General features: G+C 46.5%; 1 protein-coding gene across 1 annotated transcript in view; it reads right to left on the bottom strand.

Annotated features, from left to right (window-relative positions):
- Window positions 1-4137: 4137 nt before the first annotated feature.
- Window positions 4138-24608, bottom strand: part of TBC1D1 (TBC1 domain family member 1) — a 156152-nt gene continuing 135681 nt past the window's right edge. The window contains 5 exon segments of the mRNA XM_015418418.1: window positions 4138-5381; window positions 8697-8867; window positions 12445-12614; window positions 19553-19712; window positions 22200-22444. Coding sequence (XP_015273904.1) covers window positions 5178-5381; window positions 8697-8867; window positions 12445-12614; window positions 19553-19712; window positions 22200-22444 — 950 coding nt within the window. The 3' untranslated portion in view covers window positions 4138-5177.

Below are 24608 nucleotides of genomic sequence, written 5' to 3' on the forward strand. Positions count from 1 at the left end.
TACCAGATAGAGAAGAATTAATTATGAAAGTTATGGAAATAAAAGAAATGGATAAAGTGAATATGATATTGTCAGGGAAGGATGAAAAGGTGTTTCAAAAAAGATGGCAAAAGATGGATAGCTGGATGGGAAAAAATGTATAAATGTATACTCCAAAAATATGTTGTGTAAGATTATATATTTTATTATTGTATGTCTGTTTGTTAACGAAAATGATAAATAAAACTTTTAAAAAATACAAAAAAACCCAAAAGAAAAAGAAAAGAAAAAAGAAACTATCAACCCAGTGTGCCGCAACAGTGGAACAGATAAAATGTATGTGAGGGATTATTAGGAAAGGGACTGAAAATAAAATGGCCAATATTACAATGCTCCTGTATAGATCGATGGTGCGGCCTCATTTGGAATACTGTGTGCTGTTCTGGTCACTGTATCTCAGAAAGGACATGGCAGAGCTGGAAAAAAGCACAGAAGAGGGTAACCAAGATGATTAGGGGGCTGGAGCACCTTCTCTATGAGAAAAGGCTGAAGTTTCTGGGACATTTCAGTTTAGAAAAGAGATCGATAAAAGGGGAACACGTTAGAGGTTCATAAAGTTATGCACAGGGTGGAGAGAGTTGACAAAGAGAACCTTTTCTCCGTCTTCCAAAGTACTTGAACTTGAAAGCATCCAATGAGGCTGATGGGCAACAGATTCAAGACGGGCAAAAGGAATAGACGAGTGATTAAAATGTGGAATTCGCTGCCAGAGGATGTAGTTATGGCAACAGGGATAAACAGCTTTAAGAGGTGATTAGACAGATTCATGGAGGATAGGTCGGTCAGTGGCTACTAGCCACGGCGATTAAAGGAATCCAAACCAATAATGATAAGACAGTACACTGAGTACAGTAAACAAACAAGCACTGTATAATAACGCAGACTATGGAGTGCACATGGAGTGTTTATTGTTATGATAATAATGGTTGGGATTTTACTTACTAGTAGTTTGAACTCTTTGAGGAAGAACCCTCGAAACGAAGTAACTTTTCCCCCCAACCATAGAGAATAATGGAGGGGCTGGGGGCAACCTGTTTGGGGGCTCATAAAATTGGACTCCCGGTCCAAAGTTCTTGAAACTTGGTGGGTATCTTGGGGAGAGGCTCCAGCAGCTACCCTGCGAGTTTGGAGCCTCTCCCTTGAACCCCCTCCCATCCAGCTCCCAGAAAATACCCTAAGTTTTCGCCACCAACTTCAATGGCCCATAGGATATAATGGGGCCGAAATTGACATTCGGCTGGCCAAAAGACTCCCCAATCCCTGGTACTGCCGAAATTGACATCCGGGAGTCTTTCTGCTGGCTGAAATGGATTCTGCCCGATTCAGACGAATCCGAATTGGGCCGATTATTATTATTTTTTTTTGCACACCCCTAATACCAAGTTCTATACTCAATCGCTCACTCCTATTCATTAGGGGTTGCGGCCATTAGTGACATCAATGGGCCGGATTCCCCCTATGGCAAGCATGACTACTGTTTTTATACGTTTTAAATTTTATTGTATTTATTGAAATGCTGTGACCCGCCCTGAGCCCGTTTACGGGATGGGCGGGATATAAATGCAGAAAATAAATAAATACATTTCTAAAAACATTCTCACACTTCCAGCTGCCTCATCGCCAGGAGGTGTAGCTGGAGCGACTGGTAACTGTCCACCCACTTCCAGACCTACCGTGCAATATTCCCACCGGAGGAGGGGAATGGCAGCCAGAAGGGAAGGACTGAGGAAAGCACAAAGACAACGTCGCTGTCTAGATGTCACCTAAGGAACAAAGCGTGGAATTTCTACACCGATGGCGGACACACTACCTACTGAGGCAGACACAAGTGATGGCTAGAAAGTGCTGGCAAATCACAGCCAACCCCACAGGGCTTTCAAGGCAAGAGGCATTCAGAGGTGGTTTTGCCTTCGCCTGCCTCTGTGTAGCAACCTTAGATTTCCTTGGTGGTATCGCAGCTAAGTACTAACCAGGGCCGACCCTGCTTAGTTTTTAAGAACCGACAAGATTGGGCTAACCTGGACCATCCAGGGAAGGGTGGGGGCCAAGTATGTAGCCACGGTGGGGCTTTGGGGGGCTCTGCCCCCTTTCCTAAAGGCACAGCCCCACAAGAATTTTTCCTGTAAATGCTTTTTTCAATCATTTTAAAATATTTTTGAAAGGCGTATGCTCCTTTAAGGAGAATGGGGTGCTGTAGTTGACTGATTCCCGCACTGAGCAAGGAGGTTGGAGTAGGTGACCTCTAGGATCCCTTCTAAGTCTGTGTCAAGAAACTGGTCTCCTTTAAGAGAGTTCATCTGCCTAAGGGTTAGCTTTCTCGACTATAGAAGTCATCACCCCCACCTGCCGGCTTGTTATCAGAATTGTCGCTTAGGCTGGCAGAAGTGATTAACTTGCAGCAGCTGAGAACTGTCATCTAAAACAGTTGACGGCTTGCAATTTAGAGATCTATCCTGGGAACCGCTTTCTATTGGCTAAATGGCTTTTCTTTCTGCACTGAGAACTTCAACCTCACAAGAAAAAAAAAAATTCCCCACAATCCACAAAATCCTGGCGATGGGACTGGCAGTGCCAGACAGAAGGAGTCATCTTTCGTACTGTGTAAAGGGCTCCCTAGCCTGTTGGTGAACAGGTCCTGGGGCTTACTAGGTTCTTTATGTTCTTCCTGTAGGAATGCAAAAGGAGGCATTGCTCTGGATTTTAAAAACACCATAACATACGTTTGGCAGGGTTCACGATCTTCATTTTTTTATTGCTGTTTGGTTTAGTGTTTAAAAAGCCAATATATCGGTGATTGCCTCTGTTCAAGTGCAACATCAGTGGGCGCACAAAACAGCAGATATAATAAAACCTGTGATGAAACCCAACATGGAACAATCATATTAAGAGTCATGGATCGTTACTGATGGGTTAGAGATACAAAACCGGACGGTGGGTCTGTGAGAACAGATGGGTCACGGACCAGCATGCAGACTCCCCCCCCCCCCAGATGAGGAGGCTGAAGACTCAGAAGAGGAAGGAACCGGGCACTCAGCACCACCACAGAGTGAGGCAGTTGGGACACCTCCAGAAGCCCCCTTTAATGTGCAGGAAGAACCCCCAGAGTCTGAGCCAGCCTGCTCACTGACGGAAACAGCCCTGCCTTCAGACCCCGACCCTGAACCACCTCAGCCCCATTTCTGTGTAATCGGGCACACCACCTCTAAGTACCAGCCGCCAGCTCCTGGAGGGAAGGGCCCTGTATCTCCACCCCCTCGTAGTAGCATTTAAGGCCTCAGTTCAGCCAAAGACTTTGCTGGAACAACATCTATGGGATACCGTTAGATCCAGCTCTGGCCTTGACGTCCAGACCTTGGCCCTGTGCAGGACAAAATGAGATGTTCAAGGAGTCAGTCTAAGGTCTTAGAAACTAAGGAGCCATTTGTTCTCTGCATACAACAGCAGCGACAAGAATTAAGAAACATCTACCCACTACAACATATATTTGTTTAATGCCAAGTTAAGAGTCGTTGCTTGCTCTAGAGAACCCTTGGAAGTGTAGTTTGGTTGGGGTGCTAAAAATCCTCTAACGTTCCCCTACCCTCTTGGAGAGCTTCCATTCCCAGGGTTCCCTGAAAAGAGGGAGTGATGATCAGATCAAATCATCTTAAGCTTGCAATGCATGTATGCTCAGAATGTGCAGCCTGCATACTCCTGAAACTCAATGGTAAAATCCCAATTAATACCAGTGGCTGGGGACTGCACCCTCACTATATGTCAGTGTAAAATCAGCAGATTTACTGAAGAGATCTGTAATCAACTACTGTCAGCAAACCTGAATGGAAACACTTGTAAGCACTTAACGTATTTATGAATTGGAACATAAACAGTTTGGGTAAAACCTCATAAATCCCCCATAACATCTGTGCTACCAGCTAATCCTTCTTGACAGTAAATATTGAATTCCATGTTCTTGGATACAATGGCATGTCTAGTTGTAAACGAAGGGCTTTTCACTGTTCTAAAAATACTTTCTTTAAATTAAAGACAACAAAGATCTTGTTAAAAATATAACCTTGTCCAAAAGTTACATATTTGAGAAAAGCTCATGTTCCTGGTTCAATCATCAGCAAACAGTTTTGTGAAAAAATTGCTTAGCTACATCTAGCATACATACAACGTTTGGAAGTGTCACCACAACGGCAGAAGGTAATGGTGAAAGGATAAAATTTCTTCCAAGGTGGATGGTGCCCGAAATACTAGTGGAATAAAAAATGAAAGCTATTTAGTTTCCCACCTGAGAAGCAAGCAGTACAACACAAGGGCTTAAAATAAATAGGAAATATTAAGGCATGATCCACCATAATGGTGTGGGAGTTTCAGGTTTCGTCAACATGCATACTGGGAAAAGGAAGGAAAAAAAGAGAGTAACCTGAATATGATCTATTTTATCAAAGTGCTAACCACGCTGTAACATTGAATATTAAAAGGAGAACAAAAAGCATGATTAAAATAACCACATTTATAACAACAGATAATAACTCCAAAATATTACATGGCGAAATACCGCTTCCTCTGGCTCACTACTGTAGCACCTTCTGACAACACGGGAGATTTTAAAAATCCAATGCAAATGGTGGAACCTGTTTCGAGTTCAGGCAAAACAAAAAGCCAGAATGGTACTAAGTCCAATCACAGATGAATAAATTGTAGACCTCTAAACAGAGGCAAGAATCCATTCAGGAGCTCCAAGTCATTCTCCAGCACTTTTGCAGCATACGACCTTGGAAAGGGGAGTTCCCTAAAGACGTCATGCTAAAGCAATATGGAGCCCTTGGGTAGAGAAGCACTACTAGGATTGCACACGCTCACCCGTGCAGGAGTGGTGGTCAAAAGCAAAACGACCACCAGACCGGACAAAGGCTTTTCTGCTTGTTATGTTGCATATACATGTGTCGTTCAAAATAATGTTAGAAATGAACAAGCACGGCCTCCTCCGTCGGTAACACACTTCTCTATTGTGCGATTTGTTTGTTTTGTTTCACTCAACCAAAATTAAGGCATGGACAATGTGGAGGAGGATGGGAAAGATTCCGATTGCGTTTCAGAAGACGGTCCTTCCCTTCCTTGTCCCTGTAGATCTTTCTTTCTTTGCGCTGTCAGATAGCGGCGTCCATGTGCTCTTGCCTGGTAAGTGGAGGGTTTCCGATGGGCCTCACCGAATGTGTGTGCAACTCCTCCACTGTCTCCAGCAAGGCTTTCCTCTCTAGCTCCAGAGCAAGAACCGTCTGCTTCAGTTTACTCTCACTGTTCAACAGACTCTCAACCATGATCTCCAGGTTTTGTATTTTTCCATTGGCCACCTGAAACAAGGGAAAAGGAACTGAGTGTCTGTGTCTGCGAGGAAACGTGGAAAAAATACCGAATGCTGACTTACATATTGCACTTCTTCCCATCTTATGTGAATGCACACATACTTCACACTGCATTGTACATACAGAACATGACTATAGCATTAGATCCATTTATTAACCGGCATACATGTATCAAAATCAATGTGGGGGTCTCTTTGTCACACTCCAGTATGCCCAAGAGAGAAAATCAATAGTGGGACTATGCTGAAATGGGTGTTCTTGTTCCTCCAATGACACCTTTTGAGTTCAGAGGATATAAGTAATCGTGCTATAATTTGGGGCACGAATAAATGGACAATCCTCCCCCCCCCCGCTTGCCCATTGTTAATGGGCAAGGTTTGGTTTTTAAAGGATATATATATATATACCTTTGTTAGTCTATAGTCCACAACAGATATCATTAAGTAAAATTCTGTTCCCAATAAACAATTCATTTTTTCTATATCCTATCTGCTATTACTAATATTAATCAATTTTATAAAAATAAAACTATAAAAGAAAAAAACAACAACCAGGTATTTCACAACAGTTAGACAGGTCAAATTTCTTATATAATATCAATCTAGTCCCTTTAAGATATTGTTTCATATTTTTAGCATTGTTAGCTTTCAAAAACCCCTTTGTTTGCAAACCTAAATGTAGTAATTTATATTTTCTCCATAACATCAGCTCTCAACTTTACATGCCAATATACTTTCATCTCACACTATATAGATCCATCTTTTCTCTATATAGATCCTAAAGTCTGCCCCTTCCTTCAAACATTGAACCACCAGTGCTTGGGAGAGGGTAGCTTTTGGCTTGCCTTACACATCCCCACCCCAACACTGCACCTGTCAGAATGATGAACCTTTTGCATGAATAAATCAGATTTTGTCTATGTTTCCCCTTCCAAATCATGATTATTTAAGATCTAGGATTACTTAATCCTGTAGCTTAATAACAGAGCAGAAAAGATGAGAAAGCTAATAAATCTATGCAAGACTGACTAATAGGTGTATGAATTTATTAACTGAGGTATTTTAATTAAGCACAGTGTTGTTAATCCAGAGCTGTGCTGGGTAGGAACTTCACTGGTAGCGAGATAAGGAAACATGAATCATGGCTCAGAACAACCAAAGTGAAGTCTGCCAAGAACTGATCAACTGTTGTTTTGCCTCCTCAAGAGTTAGAACTTCTGACCCTGGCAGCATTAAATTGAATGGTCTTGTATTCCTTTCAGCTTCTGAGTTTTCACTTTCGATTCCCAAAGCCAGAAAAATCTCAAAACAGGTAAAACAGGGTTGCACAACCAGGGGCATTTAAATATGTTGGGGCACCCCTACACACACCCCCGTGAGCCAACCAGCCCCGGGATAGCCCTTGACTCACCCGGGAGGTAGGAGCTGATGCTACTTTGCACGTCTGGGAGCAAGAAAGGCCGATTCCCCACCTGCACACTCCAGGCAGGCAGGAAGCGGCCTCCCCGCCCCGCTTTCCTGGAGGCCTCTCTAGGATTTTAGCCTCACTGGTCTTCCTTACTGTGGGGCCGAGACAACCAGGAAGGCCGTGATGATGGCGGGGAGGCCGTGAGTTCCTTGGTGGTGGCCGCAGCAGCGGTGGCAGCGCTCTCCGTCTCGCCCCCAGCCCAGCCATGCCCTACCCACAGGGTTACCTCTACCAGCCGCCAGGCTCGCTGGCACTTGCAGGGCAGGGTAGTGGCTCGGCAAAAAACAAGGTAAAAAATAAAAAATATATATATTTTAAAGGTCAGGCGGTCTGGGCGGTAAGTTGGGGGCCCGGCCCCGAGCTGTCCCACTATAGCTACGGCCCTGCACTTACCTGTAACTGTTGTTCACTGAGTGGTCTTCTGTGCAGGCACACATGGGACTGCGCTTGGGCAGGTCTGCCGCAGGCCTACACCAGCACGGTTCCATCTGGGACTGCACGGAGAACTGGAAGATGAACAACCAGCTTCTTACCCTACGCATCAACCACCCCCCGTAGGCTTGCCATTATTTATTCAATTCATTTGGACCCCGCCTTTCTCCCCAATGGGGACCCAAGGCAGCTTACATCCATTGTCCTCACAACAACCCTGCTGAGGTAGGTCAGGCTGAGAAGACTGCGACTGGCCCAAGGTCACCCAGCGACCTTCCATAGCATGACAAAAAAGAAGAGGAGAATGGATTTATACCCCACTCTTCACTCGGAGTCTCAGAGCGGCTTACAAACTCCTTTCCCTTCCCCTCCCCACAACAGACAACCTGCGAGGTAGGTGGGGCTGAGAGAGCTCTTTCCAGAACTGTCCTCGAGAGAACAGCTCTGACAGAACTATAGCTTGCCCAAGGTCATCCAGCAGCTGCAAGTGGAGGAGTGGGGAATCAAACCCGATTCTCCCAGATTAGAGTCTGCGCACTTAACCGCTACACCACACTGGCTCGAATCCCCAAACTGAGTGGGGATTCGAACCTGGGACTCCCAGACACTAGTCCAACACTCTTACCCACTACACCAAATGTTTCTAGGATGAATCTGGTCAGGGGGTGTCCTACGAAGAGCTAAGGAGACCCAGTTTCATTAGACTAAAAAGGCAACATTTTATAACAGCTGCAAGGTAAAAGGAAGAGTCTGCTAAGACGATGTGTATCACAGGGAGCGCTGATGGCATTATTTCAGGCATGTCTCCTGATGCTCACAAAATCAGAAACTGCTTAACGTCCCAGTAGTATATATACTCAGTCTTTCAAGGAACAACAGGGTAGGGCTTATGCAGGAGACATTCAGCTGTGTACAGCCATGATATTTCATTTTTACATTTTTAGAAGCATTTTTTAAACATTACATTTGTCTCCATAATAAGGTAACATACCTACTTTCCATGAAACTTCCTGAGGCCAGTCACTCATTCTCAGCCTAACCTACCTCACAGGGCTGTTGGGAGGATAAAACTGTAGAGGGAAGAACTACATATGTGGCTAGGGCTACCAGCCTTCGGGTGGGACCTGGAGGTCTCCTGCTACCACGATTCATCTCCAGACAACCAAGATCAGTTCCCCTGGAGAAGATGGCTGCTTTGGAGGGCAGACTCTATGGCACTGTATTCTGCTGGGGCCCCTCCCCTCCCCAAACCCCGCCCTCCTCAGGTTTTACCCTCCAACCCGAAATCTCCAGGTATTTCCCAGCCCAGAGCCGGCGACTCTAAATGCAGCCCTGTATACCCTGTGGGAAAGAGCGAGATTAAAACATCAATCAGATAAGATTGGGGGGACCCCAAATTTATACCTGCAGCTCTTCAAGGAGGTCAAAGTTTTGTTTCCGTAAACTACTGTTTGCTTTTTCCAATTTATCCATCCTCTGATTGTCATTGAGGGATGAATCTATCAGTTCATCCTGAAGTACATGATACTCAACTTCATATGCTTGCAGCTGTTTGGAGATATCCATCTCAAATACCTATTATGTATGTAAAATGGAAGAGTATCTTCGTTATTCTTTTTTACATCAAGGAAGGGCTCGTATCTAGTTCGAATCTTAATCTTCCATAACAAATCAGGAATGACGGAGAATGCAAATGCTCTCCTTTGCAGAACTAACTGCCTACTGCAGTATCACTTGTTTTCCCCACTGAACCAGGATCCATTGCTCAGACAATAAAAGGCGACTGTTCCAGGTAAAATTCACTTCTGCCATGTTAAGAGGAAAATTCAGTGGCGAGAACACATCCAGCCTCAATACCCATCGCTACAATCCTAACCATTTTTTGAGAACCTTTGATAATCAAAAAAGGACTCTTCCAAATAACTAGCATCGAGAATTGTAACTCTTATGGTAGGGAGACACGGGTTATGCATACTACATGTAATACAACAGGAGTCCCCAGTGTGGTGGTGACCGCCAACACCTTTTCGGGCCCCCACCAAGTGTTTTAGGCAGTGGGTGAGGCTGGGTGGGGCTTTTGTCCGGCAAGGCTTCTGATGGACTACTGGAGACTTGATTGGCTGCGCAGGTTTTTTTACATGGAATTCACTGCCACAGGAGGTGGCGGCGGCTACAGGCATGGACAGCTTCAAGAGGGAATTAGATAAGCATATGGAGCAGAAGTCCATCAGTGGCTATTAGCCATGAGGTATAGATAGGAACTCTCGGTCTGGGGCAAGGGATGCTCTATCTTCTTGGTGCTTGGGGGGGGGGGCAACAGTGGGAGGGCTTCTAGTGTCCTGGCCCCACTGCTGGACCTCCTGATGGCACCTGGTGCTTGGAGGTGCTTGGAGGGGAGCAACAGTGGGAGGGCTGAAGCAGAATGCTTGCTGAAATACTTTGAAGACCACATAAGCAACATGGGTGGCTAGTGGTGGTGAATAGGGATGGGCATGAACCAGGAAAATGGTGACTTGTGGTGGTTTGTGAGAAACCATGAACCACGGTTCACAAACCTCCACAAACTTTTCGGTTTGCCAAACTGGTTTGGGGTTTGTTGGGTTCATGACTGAGTATCCAAAAGATGTTCCTGGGCACATTCTCTAATATCCATGGGTCTGCTTCCCGACCCTTCCTCCCTGCCAAACCATCCCTTTTCACCTTCTGTCCCCTGGATCAGCACCTTCCTGGGGTGCTGGAAACCCCATTCTTTCATTGCTTACACCTCCTGGCCTTCCTCTGCCAGGACGACCCCCACAATCACTGTCAAATCCACTGTACCCTCTCTTCCCTGTTGACAGCTTCCTTCCCTTACATCAAACCCTGCTTTCCCAAAGTGCTGGGGGTTGGACTGAGTATCCAAAAGGTGCCCCTGGGCACCCTCTCCAATATCCAGGGTCTGCTTCCGACCTCCTCTCGCTGCTGCTACAAGCAAACCCCCCTTTTTGCCATCTCCCCCCTGCAAAAGCTCCTTCCTGGGGTGCTGGAGACCCCGTAATTTAACTGCTCACACCTCCTGGCCTTCCTCTACCACCTCCGAGGGTTGGCCCGCAGGCACAACCTCGCAACCACCGTCAAATCTACCGTACCCCCTTTTCCTTGTTGACGACTTCCTTCCCCCGCGTCAAACCTCGCCTTCCCGAGGTGCCGGGGTCGGGACAATGTATCCAAAAAGGTGCCACTGGGCCCCCTCTCCAATATCCAGGGGTCTGCTTCCCAACCCCCCGCCTTTGCTGCCGTCATGAGCAAGCTGTCCCTCTAATAGATGCAAGCCAGTTCAGCGATGCCTTTTGTCTCCCCCCCACACACACAGAAGCCACGGCAGTTCTCAGAAGTGAACTCAGAAGGCAGTCCACCATGTCTGGCCCACAAACCCGACCCGAACAAACCAAAAACCAGGCCGGTTTGTGGCCGGTTCGCAAACAACACAATTGCCCAAATCATGGTTTGTGATCTAATGAACTGGCCTGGTTTGTCACGAAATCTGCTTCGTGCCCATCCCTAGTGGTAGGTTTGCATTTCATATTATTTTGAAAATTTATATGGTGTCTCTCCAGGGATCTGCTTTAGGTGGCTCCCAAAGTAAATAAATGCAACAAATCATAAATCATAAACAACAAGCATAAAATTATTAATAAAGCAGTCTTAAATGATATCTATAAAACAACTCTCAGGTTGGAAGATTTGGATGAAGAAGTCAAATAGCTGACTGATGACTGCTGTTTAGGAGCAATATGTTTGTCATTCATTCCTTTCTTTTTTGTCATTTCATGGCCATTGTCTTCTGTAGCAGACTGCATCAGGCCTTGTTTGCACACAAAGGAATGTTGTCTTTTGTGTCAATTTCCAGAACAACTGCATCAAATGTTTAACCTTGGTTCCTGTATCCAGGATATATGATTGTTGTTCAAGCATGTAAAGCATCTCCAGTGTTCAAATAAACAAAACTCACTACGAAAAGACAGTAGGAAATCCCACTGTAACAGTACCCAAAGGCTTAATGTTAATGATTCTTGTGTGTGTGTGTGTGCGTGTGTGTGTGTGCGTGTAAAGTGCCATCAAGCCACAGCCGACATATGGCAACCCCATAGGGCAGTGATGGCGAAACCTTTTAGAGACCGAGTGCCCAAACTGCGACCCAAAACCCACTTATTTATTGCAAAGTGCCGACACGGCAATTTAACCTGAATACTGAGGTTTTAGGAGCTGCGGTGGCTCAAGTGGTTAAGACGCTGAACTGCAGGCTGTGGAAGGTCGGTAGTTCAGCAGTTCGAGACCCGGGTTGCTGCATGATGGAGTGAGCTCCCGTCTCTAATTCCAGCTCCTGCCAAACTAGCAGTTCGAAAGCAAGAAATTGCAAGTCGATAAATAGGTACCACTTCGGTGGGAAGGGAACAGCGTTCCGTGCGCCTTGGTGTTTAGTCATGCCGGCCACATGACCACGGAAACGTCTTCGGACAGCGCTGGCTCTTCGGCTTGGAAACGGAGATGAGCACCGCAACCCTAGAGTTGGACTCGACCGGCTTTCGAGCAAGGGAACCTTTACTTTTTTACTGAGGTTTTACTTTAGAAAAAACAACTCATACATTAACTTAAGATGATCCAGACAAAGTAAGGAAAGCAATCCCAAATGCTTTCATTTACTTAACATGATTTGGCAGAGAATTCAACACCTTAATGACGGTCTGGGCCTGGCTGGGGTGATGGCACGCGTGCCCATGGAGAGGGCTCTGAGTGCCGCCTCTGGCACCCGTGCCATAGGTTCGCCACCACTGCCATAGGGTTTTCAAGGCAAGTGACGTTCAGAAGTGGTTTGTCATGGCCTCCCTCTGCAAAGTCATCCTTGGATGTCTCCCATCCAAACACTGACCAGGGCCGACCCTGCTTTGGTCCCGAGACCTGACAAGATCAAGCTAGCCTTGACCGTTCAAGTCAGGGCCAACGATTCTTGCCAGCATTTAAAAATAATCTGCTTTTGCATTAGGTCATTTCCAAGTCTTAACACCCCAGCTCAAGGAAAGAAATGCATGTATCCTTTCCCCCCTACTGGGAGATGAATAAACTGCTCACAATATTATAATCTAATCGTTCTTGATGATACCCGCTCTCGTACCTGGTTAATGGTCTTTTCCATCTGTACCAAGCCCAGGTTTGGAAGAGTACATTTAATGAAATCGACAATTGTTTCCAGGCTTTCGTGCTGCAGAATCAAGGGCTTGTGGCTTCCCAGCAGGCTCAAAGCCACTTTAAATATGACTTCTGAACCTTGGAGAAACAGCATGTCTGAAAAGCAGAGGGGGGGGGGGAGACAGGAAAAAGAAAATAAACATGTTATGTAATTGTAATGATCTCTTATTAGACTTGTCCACAACGACTGGGTTTACTTGTATGTTTTCTGTAGGGCACACTTTCTCCTGGCCTGTGGATAAAGTACTGGGAGACCTAAGCGGAAAACCTGATATAGCTCGATTTGAGACTCTGGGCCAGCCATGCTTTCTTTCGGGCTAATCTTCCTCACAGGTTTCTTGAGAGGACAAAATGGGGTTAAACCCATAAGAACATAAGAGATGCCAATGTTGGATCAGGCCAAAGGCCCATCCAGTCCAACACTCTGTATCACACAGTGGCCAGAAACACCAGGTGCCATCAGGAGGTCCACCAGTGGGGCCAGGACATTAGAAGCCCTCCCACTGTTGCCCCCCCCCAAGCACCAAGAAGACAGAGCATCACTTGCCCCAGAGTCCCTATCTATACCTTGGGGCTAATAGCCACTGATGGATCTCTGCTCCATATGCTTATCCAATTCCCTCTTGAAGCAGTCCATGCTTGTAGCCGCCACCACTTCCTGTGGCAGTGAATTCCAAGTGTTAATCACTCTTTGGGTGAAGAAGTACTTCCTTTTATCCGTTCTAACCCGACCGCTCAGCAATTTCATGGAGTGCCCACGAGTTCTTGTATTGTGAGAAAGGGAGAAAAGTACCTCTTTCTCTACCTTAATACTCTACCTTAACCCCCTTAATACTCTGTTCTAAATTCTATGGAAGAAAGGAAGGCTATTCATGAACAATACAAACACACACTGGGCTGGTCCTATATTTCGTAGCAGAGGATCATCTTCATTCCTATTGGATAGGTTCGGGTGGGTAGCCATGTTGGTCGGAAGGAACAGAACGAAGTTGGCGTCCAGAGGCATCTTTAAGACCAACACATTTCTGGGTATAACCTTTTGTGTGCGTGCACACATCACCTGACCGAAGGTTCTTCAGAACACCACCCTTGGACACACCATTCTGCTGAATGCTGCCAAGGTGGTACCAGATCTTACATTCACCAGCAGCCCTTTCCAGAGCAACGGGTGAGAAACAGACAGCTGTGGAGTGGCCATCCTTTCTAGACGGTACAGACAAGGTGGTCTAAGGCTGAAGGAACTGGGTTTATGCACAAGATGATGCAGGGAGACGCAGTCCCTGGAGTTGTGTGGGCCCCGGCTCATAAAAGGCTTTAAAGGTCAAAAACATCATTGAACCCGGAAACAAACTGGCACTCAACGCAGTTGTTCCTTGCAGACCCAGTGGGAAGTTGGGGCAGCAGTGAGGAAAGAAGTGCAACCAGAGGTCATTTCGGGGGGGGATCGCGGGCGATCGCAGTTCCCCCGGGTGAGGTACGGGGGGCGGGGCACATGACGAAGCCCTGCCCCCTGCTTCCGGCCCTCATTCAGCCAGGAGGAGGCAGGAGAAGAGGGAGGGTAAGTTGCTTCCTCCCTGCCTCTCCCCACCCCTGCCTGGGGCCAGGGAGGGCCTTCGCGGGGCTTCCTTGCACTCCCGCCGGCCGGGACCGTTGGGGGTGGGGTGTGTGGCCTTATGACACACTTCTGGTGATGTCAGGGGGTGTGGCCTTATGACACAGTTCTGGTGATGTCAGGGTGTGTGGCATATGCTAATGAGTTATGCTAATGAGTTCCCCTAGCTTTTTCTACAAAACGACCCCTGAGTGCAACAACACAATCCAGGTTTGGAGTGAACTGGCCCCGTCTTTATTGAATACAACAGCAGAAGGCCTGGCACAGTATGAAGACGGATCCCGGATCGGGTGAACCACCTGCTGCCGAATGAACTCGACTCTCCCAGCCCGCCTCGCTAGGAGAAAACCGTGGAATGGCAAGCCCGGGGGTCCACCTGGGTGCCGACTGCTGAGTGGTTCCTACGCCACTTACGCCAGCCCTAAGCTGGCCTCGCTGCTCTTTGGCTCTATCCCCAAGGCCCCACCAGGGAGTCCCCAAACGGGGGAGGCAGGTGTGCAGACACAGGCTCCTCCACAAAAGGTTCTCTCCAGGGCTTTTTTTGTAGAAAAAGCCCAGCAGGAACTCGTTAGCATAATAGGCCACACCCAACAGCAGAAACTCATTAGCATATTAGGCCACACCCCTGACAGCACAACTCATTGGCATATTAGGCTGCACCCCCATGTTACCAGAAGTGTGCTCATCCAGCCACACCCACCTTTTGCTTCTTATTCTGTTTACCCAGGGCTTTTTTGTAGCAGGAACTCCTTTGCATGTTAGGCCACACACCCCTAATGTAGCCAATCCCAATGAGTTTCTGCTGTTGGGTGTGGCCTATTATGCTAATGAGTTCCTGCTGGGCGTGGCCAACTTAGGAGCCAGCCGGAACTCTGTTCCTGTGCGTTCATGCCCAAAAATAGCCCTGGTTCTCTCCCAATGCCCACCCCGTCCAAAGTCATGACAGCTGTGTAATAAAACAAAACCTGAAACACAAACTGTAAAAGCAGAGGGAGGGTGGATGGGAAAGGCCAAGTGAGCGAGGACGTTGGTCCCTGCAGTGGCCCAGCCATATAGGGGTGGGGTGGTCCGACGAAGGGAGAGCCCGCCCCTGGACCACCCAAAGGACCTGCCCCCCACCAAGCTGGCTCCATGTCAGGGACTGGCCAGCCTAGGGACAACCGCGGGATCAAGTCCCCCCTCCAGTGACACACAGCCGGTCCCCACTGGTGAGCGTGCTTCCCCTCATCCAGCCCCAAGGTGCAAACGCGGTCCATGATTAATCGGGGCCCTTGCACAGCAACGTAAGAGATCAGACCTGTGGCCCATCTAGTCCAGGATCCTTTCACTCAGTGGCCTACCGATTACCCTTGTGGGTCAACAAACAGTGCTCGGGGCCGAGACCTTCTGCTGATATTGCCTCCTAGCACCAGCATTCAGAGGTTTGCTGCCTCTGGCGGTGGAGGTTCCCTACGGAGGTTGTTCCGGTATCCATGTTACATGGTGTAAATGACTAGTTTTTGACAATGGGTGAGTTTAAGGTTACAGGTTTGTTTTAAGGGCAACACCATGTAAAGTGCCCTAAAGTAGTCCAGCGCTGAGGAAATGGGCACCTGTCCGAAACATGTTGTTTACCCACATCTACCAGGTGTGCTCACAAACAGCCAACTGCTCATGCCCACCCACCCTTAAAACAAATTTGCCACACGTTAGTAAGGAATATGTCAGATGCTTTTGTTTCCAGTGGACAAAATTAATTTCCACTAAGGCTTCTAGTTTGAAAGCAAATGCTACCAAAATATGAAAATTGCACAAGGTGTGAGCGAACCGGTGAAGGGCGATGCTTAGGAGAGTTGCCAAGAGGAGCAACAGATACGCAAGATGCCTCACTGTGAAAGATGCCGTCTTAGCGCACAAGTCGGACCGGTTGCCTTACTCCTAATACAAAACACCGAACGGTTAAACAAAAGGCCAATTGTTTTAAGAGCATATCCAGTCCAACGTCTTACTGCAAACGGGCAGGGAGCCAGCAGCCATGCAGTACAGACATCCAAATAAATGTCAGCCTGACGAGAAGACGTTGGGACTAAAAAAAAAATCAAATCAAATCGTCTACAATCTTGGGACAGAGAAAACATTGTTTTCTCAGAGTTTCTTCTACTCCTGAGCAAGCAAAAGGTTTTAAAATAATATATCTTTGTTGCACGGGGCCCTCATATGATTATCTATACAAGGGTGCTGAAAGTTCATGCGGGGAGAGGAAAAAAAAAAGAGGTTTTGGAACTTCGGCACACGCTCTCTCTAGCCCACACCACCAATTTCCAACTGATGATACTATTACACGGAATATAAGTTTCTTAGAGAGCTAGAAGATGCATAGTAGAGAAGGGGGGGGGGTTGGGGCAGCCTTGGTTCAGCCCCGACCTCCCTGGGCTGCCTTAGGCCACTATTCTCTCAGCCTTAAAGCCTCCATGTGCAAGGGATGTGACTCCGTGGCACAGCACCTGCTCGGTCCCAGGTGCAAAGCTCATCATCTTCAGACAGAAGGATCAAGTAGTAGATGATGTGAGAGACCTCCACCTGAGCCCCAGGAGAGCCGCTGCCAGTCTGAGTAACAATACTGACCTCGATGGACCAGCATAAGGCAGCTTCAATTGTTCAATACGGGAGCAATGAGAGTGACTGAGCTCCCTGGGTTATCTTAAGTTCTACCAAAGCTGCGGCTTGGATTCCTCTTTGATTTCCACGGTTGGGGGGGGGGGGAATATTTACTTATTTTCCCCCAATGGAAGAATCCCCACCAACCCTGCAAAATACTCCTGGGGGGGGTGCCATGCCCCCCAGGCCTGTAGCCAGGACTTTTTAAATTGGGGGGGGGCTTTAAATAAGTTGGGGGCACCCCACGCACACCCCCAAGCGAGCAACACAAATAAAATAAAAAATTGGAAGTCGGGGGTCCTGCGCTGGATGGGAAGTCAGGGGGGCGGGCCCTGAGATGTCCCACTGTAGCTACAGGCCTGCATGCCCCTCATGATCAACATTTCAGGGGGTGGTTAGGGCTTCCACTGGAGGGGAGGAATTGGCAAGAATCACCTGAGGAAATCTAGGTGGGTTCCAACCCCATGTCTGGGAGTCCTTTAAACACTTTAAAGCTCTACCCCAGGCATCCCTAACCTTTTTGTGCCTGCAGGCACTTCTGGAGTGTTGAAACATGATGGTAGGCCCAACCACAAAATGGCTGCTGTAGGGAATGGAGCCAACCACAAAATGGTAGTCATTATTCAACATTTCGTAGAGGAGCTGCGGTGGCTCAAGCGGTTAAGACGCTGAACTGCAGGCTGGGGAAGGTCGGTAGTTCAGCAGTTCGAGACCGCATGACGGAGTGAGCTCCCGTCTCTAGTTCCAGCTCCTGCCAACCTAGCAGTTCGAAAGCAAGAAATTGTAAGTAGATAAATAGGTACCACTTCAGTGGGAAGGTAACAGCGTTTCGTGCACCTTGGTGTTTAGGTTTAGTCATGCCGGCCACATGACCACGGAAATGTCTTTGGACAGCGCTGGCTCTTCGGCTTGGAAACAAAGATGAGCACCGCAACCCTAGAGTCTGATTCGACTGGCTTTCGAGCAAGGGAACCTTTACCTTTTTTATTCAAGATCTCTCTCAGGCAGGTCTGCTTAACAAAAGGCCTTTTAAAAGGAACATACTGAAAAATATTTTCTTGCCCACACACACAGTTTATTTTCAGTTACGTATTGAAGATCCTCATGTGGTGGTGGCAGCTGCGGCTAAAAACAATGGGGTTAATTTTTTAAAAATCTGCACAGCCAATCAGTGGCCAGTCACAAGCCCTGCTGAGCAAAAACCCCACCTGGCCCCTTTATAAAAACCCTTGGCCGTTACCGGGAAAAGTATTGGCGGGCGCCATGGTGCCGAGAGGCACCGCACTGGAGACCCCTGCTCCGCAAAAAGAATGAGACAAATTAGAAGACAGAGGAATCAGAATGTTATACACAGAACAGTTTGTCTACTGCATGCTGAACTTCATTCCTTGCTGGACTGTGAGGACAGAACATACTATGTTGCCAGCTGGTGGAAAGACTCTAGACTAGCTGATTAGCTGAATTAGCCAGGACCAAAACAATGTACCTTTAGTCCTAACCCCCCCCCCCCCACTGTCCCGTGAAAGCAGTAACAAGAGTTGTGGTGCTTTAAAGACGAGCAAATATGGCATCAGTTTTCACGGGCCAGAATCCTTCAGGAAACGAAACAGCGAGGAGCAAACAAGATGGGGGAAATGCATAAATGTGTAAAAAACCCCACAAAACCTGACCAAAGTTGGAAAGATGTTCCAAAACACAAAGTGTGGGGTCTATTCATATAACAGATGTTTTAGTTTATTGGCATTCAGGCAGGACATTGATCAGTGCCGCCAGCCATTGTCTTCTGTTATTATGCATGGCCAAGAGAAGGAATGTCTGACTATAACCTCAATCTGTTACACTTGGAACGTTGACCCGATTCCATACCTAAGCCGTCTTGTCTGTAGAATCAGCAGATTTAGAGGCAGATTAGGGCTGCTGCCAAATTCGGTCAGCGAGAGAATTTGGCTCAAAATATGCAGCTCTGTCAAAAATCTCCGCTCATATTATAAAAACTTTTGGTGGTGGTAGAAAGCGCCATCAAGTCACAACTGACTTATGGCGACCCCTGTTGGGGGTTTCGAGGCAAAACACGCTCAGAGGTGGTTTGCCATTGCTTGTTTCTGTGTCATGAGTCACTCCTTGGAGGCCTTATGACCCCCCCCCCCCCAACAACCACCCATACAGCCCCGTAGCTAGGAAAGTTTCGGGGGGGGGGCGCGCAAAGATGAGAGTGGGAAGCCTAATTAAATCACCACTAATTATTAGTGACTGCACCCAAACAACAACGATTTTGTGGAATCCACTTCATCAGGCCCACAAAGGATATTGGACTTTTAAAATGTCTTTTCAAACCACGTTCCTGCTGGCTCTTACTGCCTCGTTCTAAGCAATAGCTAGTTCTTCTTTCATCACAATTCTCCTAACCCTTCCCCAGTTATTCTTTACGGACAGTCCCCGCATTCATTCAGGACATGAATCGTATGCTTTTGCTGTCACAGCAACAAGCATTCTGTATGTTCCTATTTTAACCCTTTCTTTTCCCACCAAAACACCTACCGTATTCACAATATGACGTCTCTACTTAAACCGGTGAAGAAACTGAACGTTTCAAAGTCAAAAGCACAACACGCCCTCCAAGATTAACAGACTCTGTGATCCACCCAAGTATCTAACAGTATTCTTTCATTAGGTGGTTTTCTTTGAAAGGAAAAGGAAAAACCCCTTGAATGGCAAACATGCTACATCCTAAACAGCAACTGACAAGCAGATCTCATACAGGGGTCCAATCACGAGAAAGACTCACCGAACACTCTGGCCACAAATCCCAGGGGGAACTGAGAAGCAAACATTGTAAGAAACCATGGGGCAGCGTATAGACTAGGACCAATTTCATGAGCTTCAAAATGATTGTAGAGGTCTCTGTGGTAATCATGAAGGAGCCGAGAGAGTTGATACATCTGGATCTGCCAAGTAAAAATAACAGAAAAACAGCAACAGATGAAACAGGAATGCAAAGTTACATCCATGATTCTTAAGATGTGGCTTTTATATCACAGTTGGTCCCATGAGGCACCTTTAGGAAAGTCAGCAAGAACAGAACAGAAGGCAGAAAGAGAGGAGGTGACAGGGAAATTTAAGGTGTTACAAGTCATGGCCAGTTCACAGCCTACATCTTCAATACAGTCACATTCAAGAAGAGAACGACTTTTAATTCAGAACCCTTTTAGGTGGTCTCCAATATAGCTGTAGAAGAAGTGGAGGACCATAAAGCACAAATAAAATCAGAATCAGGGTCTGCAATACAACAAGATTTAAGAATTGCTGAGTGACTCATCATAGTCTAAATCTCCAATCATACATTGGACTGAAGTCTAGTTGCATTCAGTGGAACTTGATTCTTAGAAGGGTTATTGAGAACCACAGTATTAATATTCATAAATTAGTACTGACACCCAAGACAGAGAAAGAAAAGTGATAACCCAATATTGTACATCCCAACCAATGTTCCCTCTAAGCTGTGGAGTCCTGTGAGCAAAAATTCTACTTTGTGAGCTACCGGCATTAAAGTTGTGAGCAGGTGAATTGGCTACTGAATAACTTAGTTTGCTCTGGAATCATCCTTCCTGAGCTAAGACAAATATGTGTGTGCCGGAGGCTAAAAAACTGTGAGCTAGCTCACACTAACTCAGCTTAGAGGGAACACTGATCCCAACCTATCATTTGGGGACAGGGGAGTTCATTGATACAAACTCCACCTCAGGTGACACCTTCATGCAGTGTTGTGGGCATTATGAAGAGGGTTTTCAGAGGGTTTCACCATTGATAGGGGGGTGAGGCAAGTTTGTCTGCTCGCTCCTCTTCTTTTTAATTTATATCTAAATGACCTGATGTTGAGTTGTTGAGCTGTCAGCTTTTTCAGCTTTTCATGGCCCTAGATTAGCTTCGAAAGAAATACTCGTGCTGCTGTATGCTGATGATTTGGTTCTTATCTCCCGTACCAACAGTGGCCTGAAGAGACTCCGCAGATGTTTTTCAAACTACTGCCTAAATAAGGAGTTGAAAATAAACTATAATAAATCTAAAATCTTGGTTGTCTCTAAAAATGGAAACCTGGGTCTTTGCAAATGGACTGCAGCAAACTCTTACTTCTTCTTTACAAGAGGAAGAAGATACATCCCTGGTGCAATTCAGGTGTTCAACTCTAAAATATTACCTCAGTTACTTTATGGTGTTGCTAAAAGGAGATAGAAAAAGAAAAATTAAAGATTAAATGTTTTAAGAGTTTTACTTAACGGGAATCCTGCTCTATTTGGTGGGAAATGGTGAGTTTAGGTGTTTTTCTCCTTGAAGCTTCTTTACCAGCTCCTGCAAAAGCTGATGTCTGTTGCCTGAAATTTTTCCTGATGATGAATTAAAAGCTTGCATGAAAAGGCCGCCGGTACCGAATATTTGCCTCATGTAACATGCTGTTTATTCTTTGTAGAGTTTCATTTGAAAAATCCTGGTATACTTGATTTTTTTTTATTCTGATAGATTAAAGAGCCTCTGATTCTTGCTTCTTGGAGTATCTTATTTCTTGTGCAGTGATCTAAAAATCTGGCCACAATATCTCTAGCCATTTTATGGCGCAGGTTATTCGGGAGTACTAAGCCTCCAAGCTCTCTCTATAACAAGCACATTTCCTTCTTCTAGGTTCAACTCGGTGGCTAACCAATTGGCTGAGAAGATGGGAAAGTCTGTTGTACCTTTTTCAGACTCCCCAAATCCATGAAATTTCAGATTACTAGACGGGGATCTATTTTCAAGATCCATAAGCTTGTCCTTTATTCACATATCACTAATTTGTAGTTGCTGCAATCCAACCTGTAAGGTGATACTCAGTTTCATGGCAGTGTCCACGGTCTGTGTTACTTGATGTAAGGATTCTTTAAACTCTGCAAGTTGATCTGTTAAAGGCTTAAGGAGCTTTTCGATCCTCTCAGCAATCTGTTCTTCTAAGCTTGCAATAGCTTCCGTCAAATCATTTTTAGCCAGGCTCATGTCTCCTGTAATTGCATCAATACTACCAGCCACCACTTTAGAATATTTCCCTTGATCTAGGCCAGCTTCGGTTTTTGCTTCACCATTTGGGAAATATGCTTTTACCAATGGGGGGGGGGGGTGTCTGCTGCAGAGGACTTATTTTTGCCTCCCCCCCAACCTTTCCCATCTCTTTTGAGGTAGGCAGCTGGACCGTGCTTAGAAAAAAGCCAAGTTCGGGGGATTGGGTTGAGAGCTGAGACCTCAGGCATCCGCCATGTACTCGTGCAATACCCCGCCCCCCATACTTTCCTTTAGGAAATAATATATTATTCTTTTAGTCATTGCTTAAGATCAACTTGTCATAGGATTTCTGAAACAGGAAAGTAAGTTCAGTATCCTTTTAAGCAAAACACAAGCAGGCCTCTCACCTGTAAAATGGTCATGTCGGGTCGATATTGCTTCCTAAGGCCCATGTCAAACATGAGGAACTTCAGCATCTTGAATGCCTCTTCTTCGGTCATATGGAGCAACAGCACGCCGGCCACAAAGCTCAGGCCCTGGCAGTACCCCACTTCCGGATCCAGGAGGGAATAGGCCTTCAGGATATTGTAGAGTGACAGCTGCCCTGCTCCGAGCTGGGCTGAGAAATACGGGTGGGTTGGGAAAGTGCGCCCTGAGAAAACAAACCAAGGTTGGGAATACAAACAACGTCAACAAAAAGCGAGTCTGCCACGATGTCAGGCAAATAAAGAACACTTTTCCAACTGTTCCACCTAAGATATTGTAAGGCCAACATCCTTTGCCGCTATTGATTCATTGCTTTAAAGTAATTATAGATCTGCACTCTAAATATAAATATCATGGGCCTTCGTTAGCCAGACAGGAACATCCATTTGTTAAAACAAGATCTCGATCATGGTGGGGTTGTTGCCTGGGTCAGGATGCTTCCTTGCTAAGGTTGGCAAACTCCAGGTAGTAGCTGGGTATCTCCGGGGATTACAACTAATTTCCAGACGACAGAGATCATTCACCTGGAGAAAATGGCCGCTTGGGGAGGTGGGCTCTATGGCATTCTAACCCTAACCCACTGAAGCCCCTCCCCTCCTCAAGCCACACCCTCCTCAGGTTCCAACCCCCAAATCTCCAGGTATTTTCCAACCTGGAGCTGGCAACCCTACTCCCTGCACCAAAAATCAGACCAGACGCCTTTCCGTATTCTCTGACCAAGAGTTCTGTGCCTGTTTCCCTGGCAGCTATTTTTTTTAAAGCCACTGCTGCTGAAGTTCATAGATCCTTGGCTAGGAGTATGAACTTCAGCAGCTCTAACATTAATTTCTCGATATAAGGGCAGGCTTTATGGCCCTTTCTTCTCCAGCTCAGATTTTATTCCAAGACAGAGAAGCGTTCCTCTCTCCCACCCACTTACCTGGCTGCTGCTCTCTCAGCTCTTGCTCTGTCTCTCCTCCCCGCTTCCTCAGTGGTACAAGTTCTCTCACTTACTACCTCTCCTCCCTGCCCCCCAGCACCATGAGAACATCACACGTCCCCAGGGCTCTTTCTGTAGAAAAAGCCCAGCAGGAACTCATTAGCATAATAGGCCACACCCAACAGCAGGAACTCATTAGTATTTTGGGCCACACCCCTGACAGCACAGCTCATTAGCACATTAGGCCACACCCCCATGTTACCAGAAGTGTGGTTATCCAGCCACACCCACTTTTTGCTTGTTATTCTGTTTACCTTGTTTGTTGTCAAAACCCAGGGCCTTTTTTGTAGCAGGAACTCCTTTGCATGTTAGGCCCCTAATGTAGCCAATTCTAATGAGTTTCTGCTGTTGGGTGTGGCCTATTATGCAAATGAGTTCCTGCTGGGCGTGGTCAACTCGGAAGCCAGCCGGAACTCCGTTCCTGTGCGTTCCTGCCCCAAAATAGCCCTGCACGTCCCTGTATTCTCTGTAATTCAACACTATGAAGAGATTGTACAGGTTATAAAGCCATTGCTTATCAATGATAGACCCCCAAATACTCACTCCTGTTCTACAAATGGGTGGTACGACTTGGAATGTAGAAACTTTAAGAAACTAATAACCAAACAAATGAGACTAACTAGACAAAGTAAAGAGCCCCACCAACTCCAACAATTAAACACAGGTCCCAATATAAGAGCCTGCTTAAAAAGTTAAAGAACTGCTTATGCTAAGCATTTATGGAACGAAGTAGTTCAGGCCATATCTGAGAGGAAAGAATCACGGTTTTTTGGAAGTTGTTTCATCTAGTTTAGGCAGACCTCGTCAAACGATGGACGCACTGGTAAGTGGGAATACCTGGTTTGAGTAGTTTACAAAAATCTATGAAGCCACCCCATTTATGTCAGAATCAGCAGAAACAGGGGAATGGGCTGTTTCTAATGAACTGCAACTGGAGTGGCCTCCAGTGACAGAATCTGAATCTGTATCCTCTGCACCAGGAACAGTATCTACCAGGCAGCAGGGGGTGCAGAGGCAAAGAGGGGACGACAGAGCAACAGTTAAGGAAAGGAGGAGGGACAGAAAGAGAGAGACTCCACATTTGGTGAGGACTGGGAGTGGGGAGGTGTGGGAGAAGGGAGAAGGGAGAGGGCGAACACACTTGTGGCAAGGGAGGCTCACGGACCAGAGCAAAACAATTATAAGTCAACTCAGAATTCCTAGGAAGTTAAGAACCCCCCCCAAAGTATTATTCACTTTCACTTGTACTTAGGGTTGCCAGATCCAGGCTGGGGAATTCCTGGAGATCTTGGGGGGGGGGTGGAGTCTGGGGAGGGACTTTAGCGGGGTTACAGTGCCACAGAGTCCACCT

This window comes from Gekko japonicus, unplaced genomic scaffold (genome assembly GCF_001447785.1).
Source record: "Gekko japonicus isolate JY-2015 unplaced genomic scaffold, Gekko_japonicus_V1.1 scaffold55, whole genome shotgun sequence".
NCBI classification, from domain to species: Eukaryota; Metazoa; Chordata; class Lepidosauria; order Squamata; family Gekkonidae; genus Gekko; species Gekko japonicus.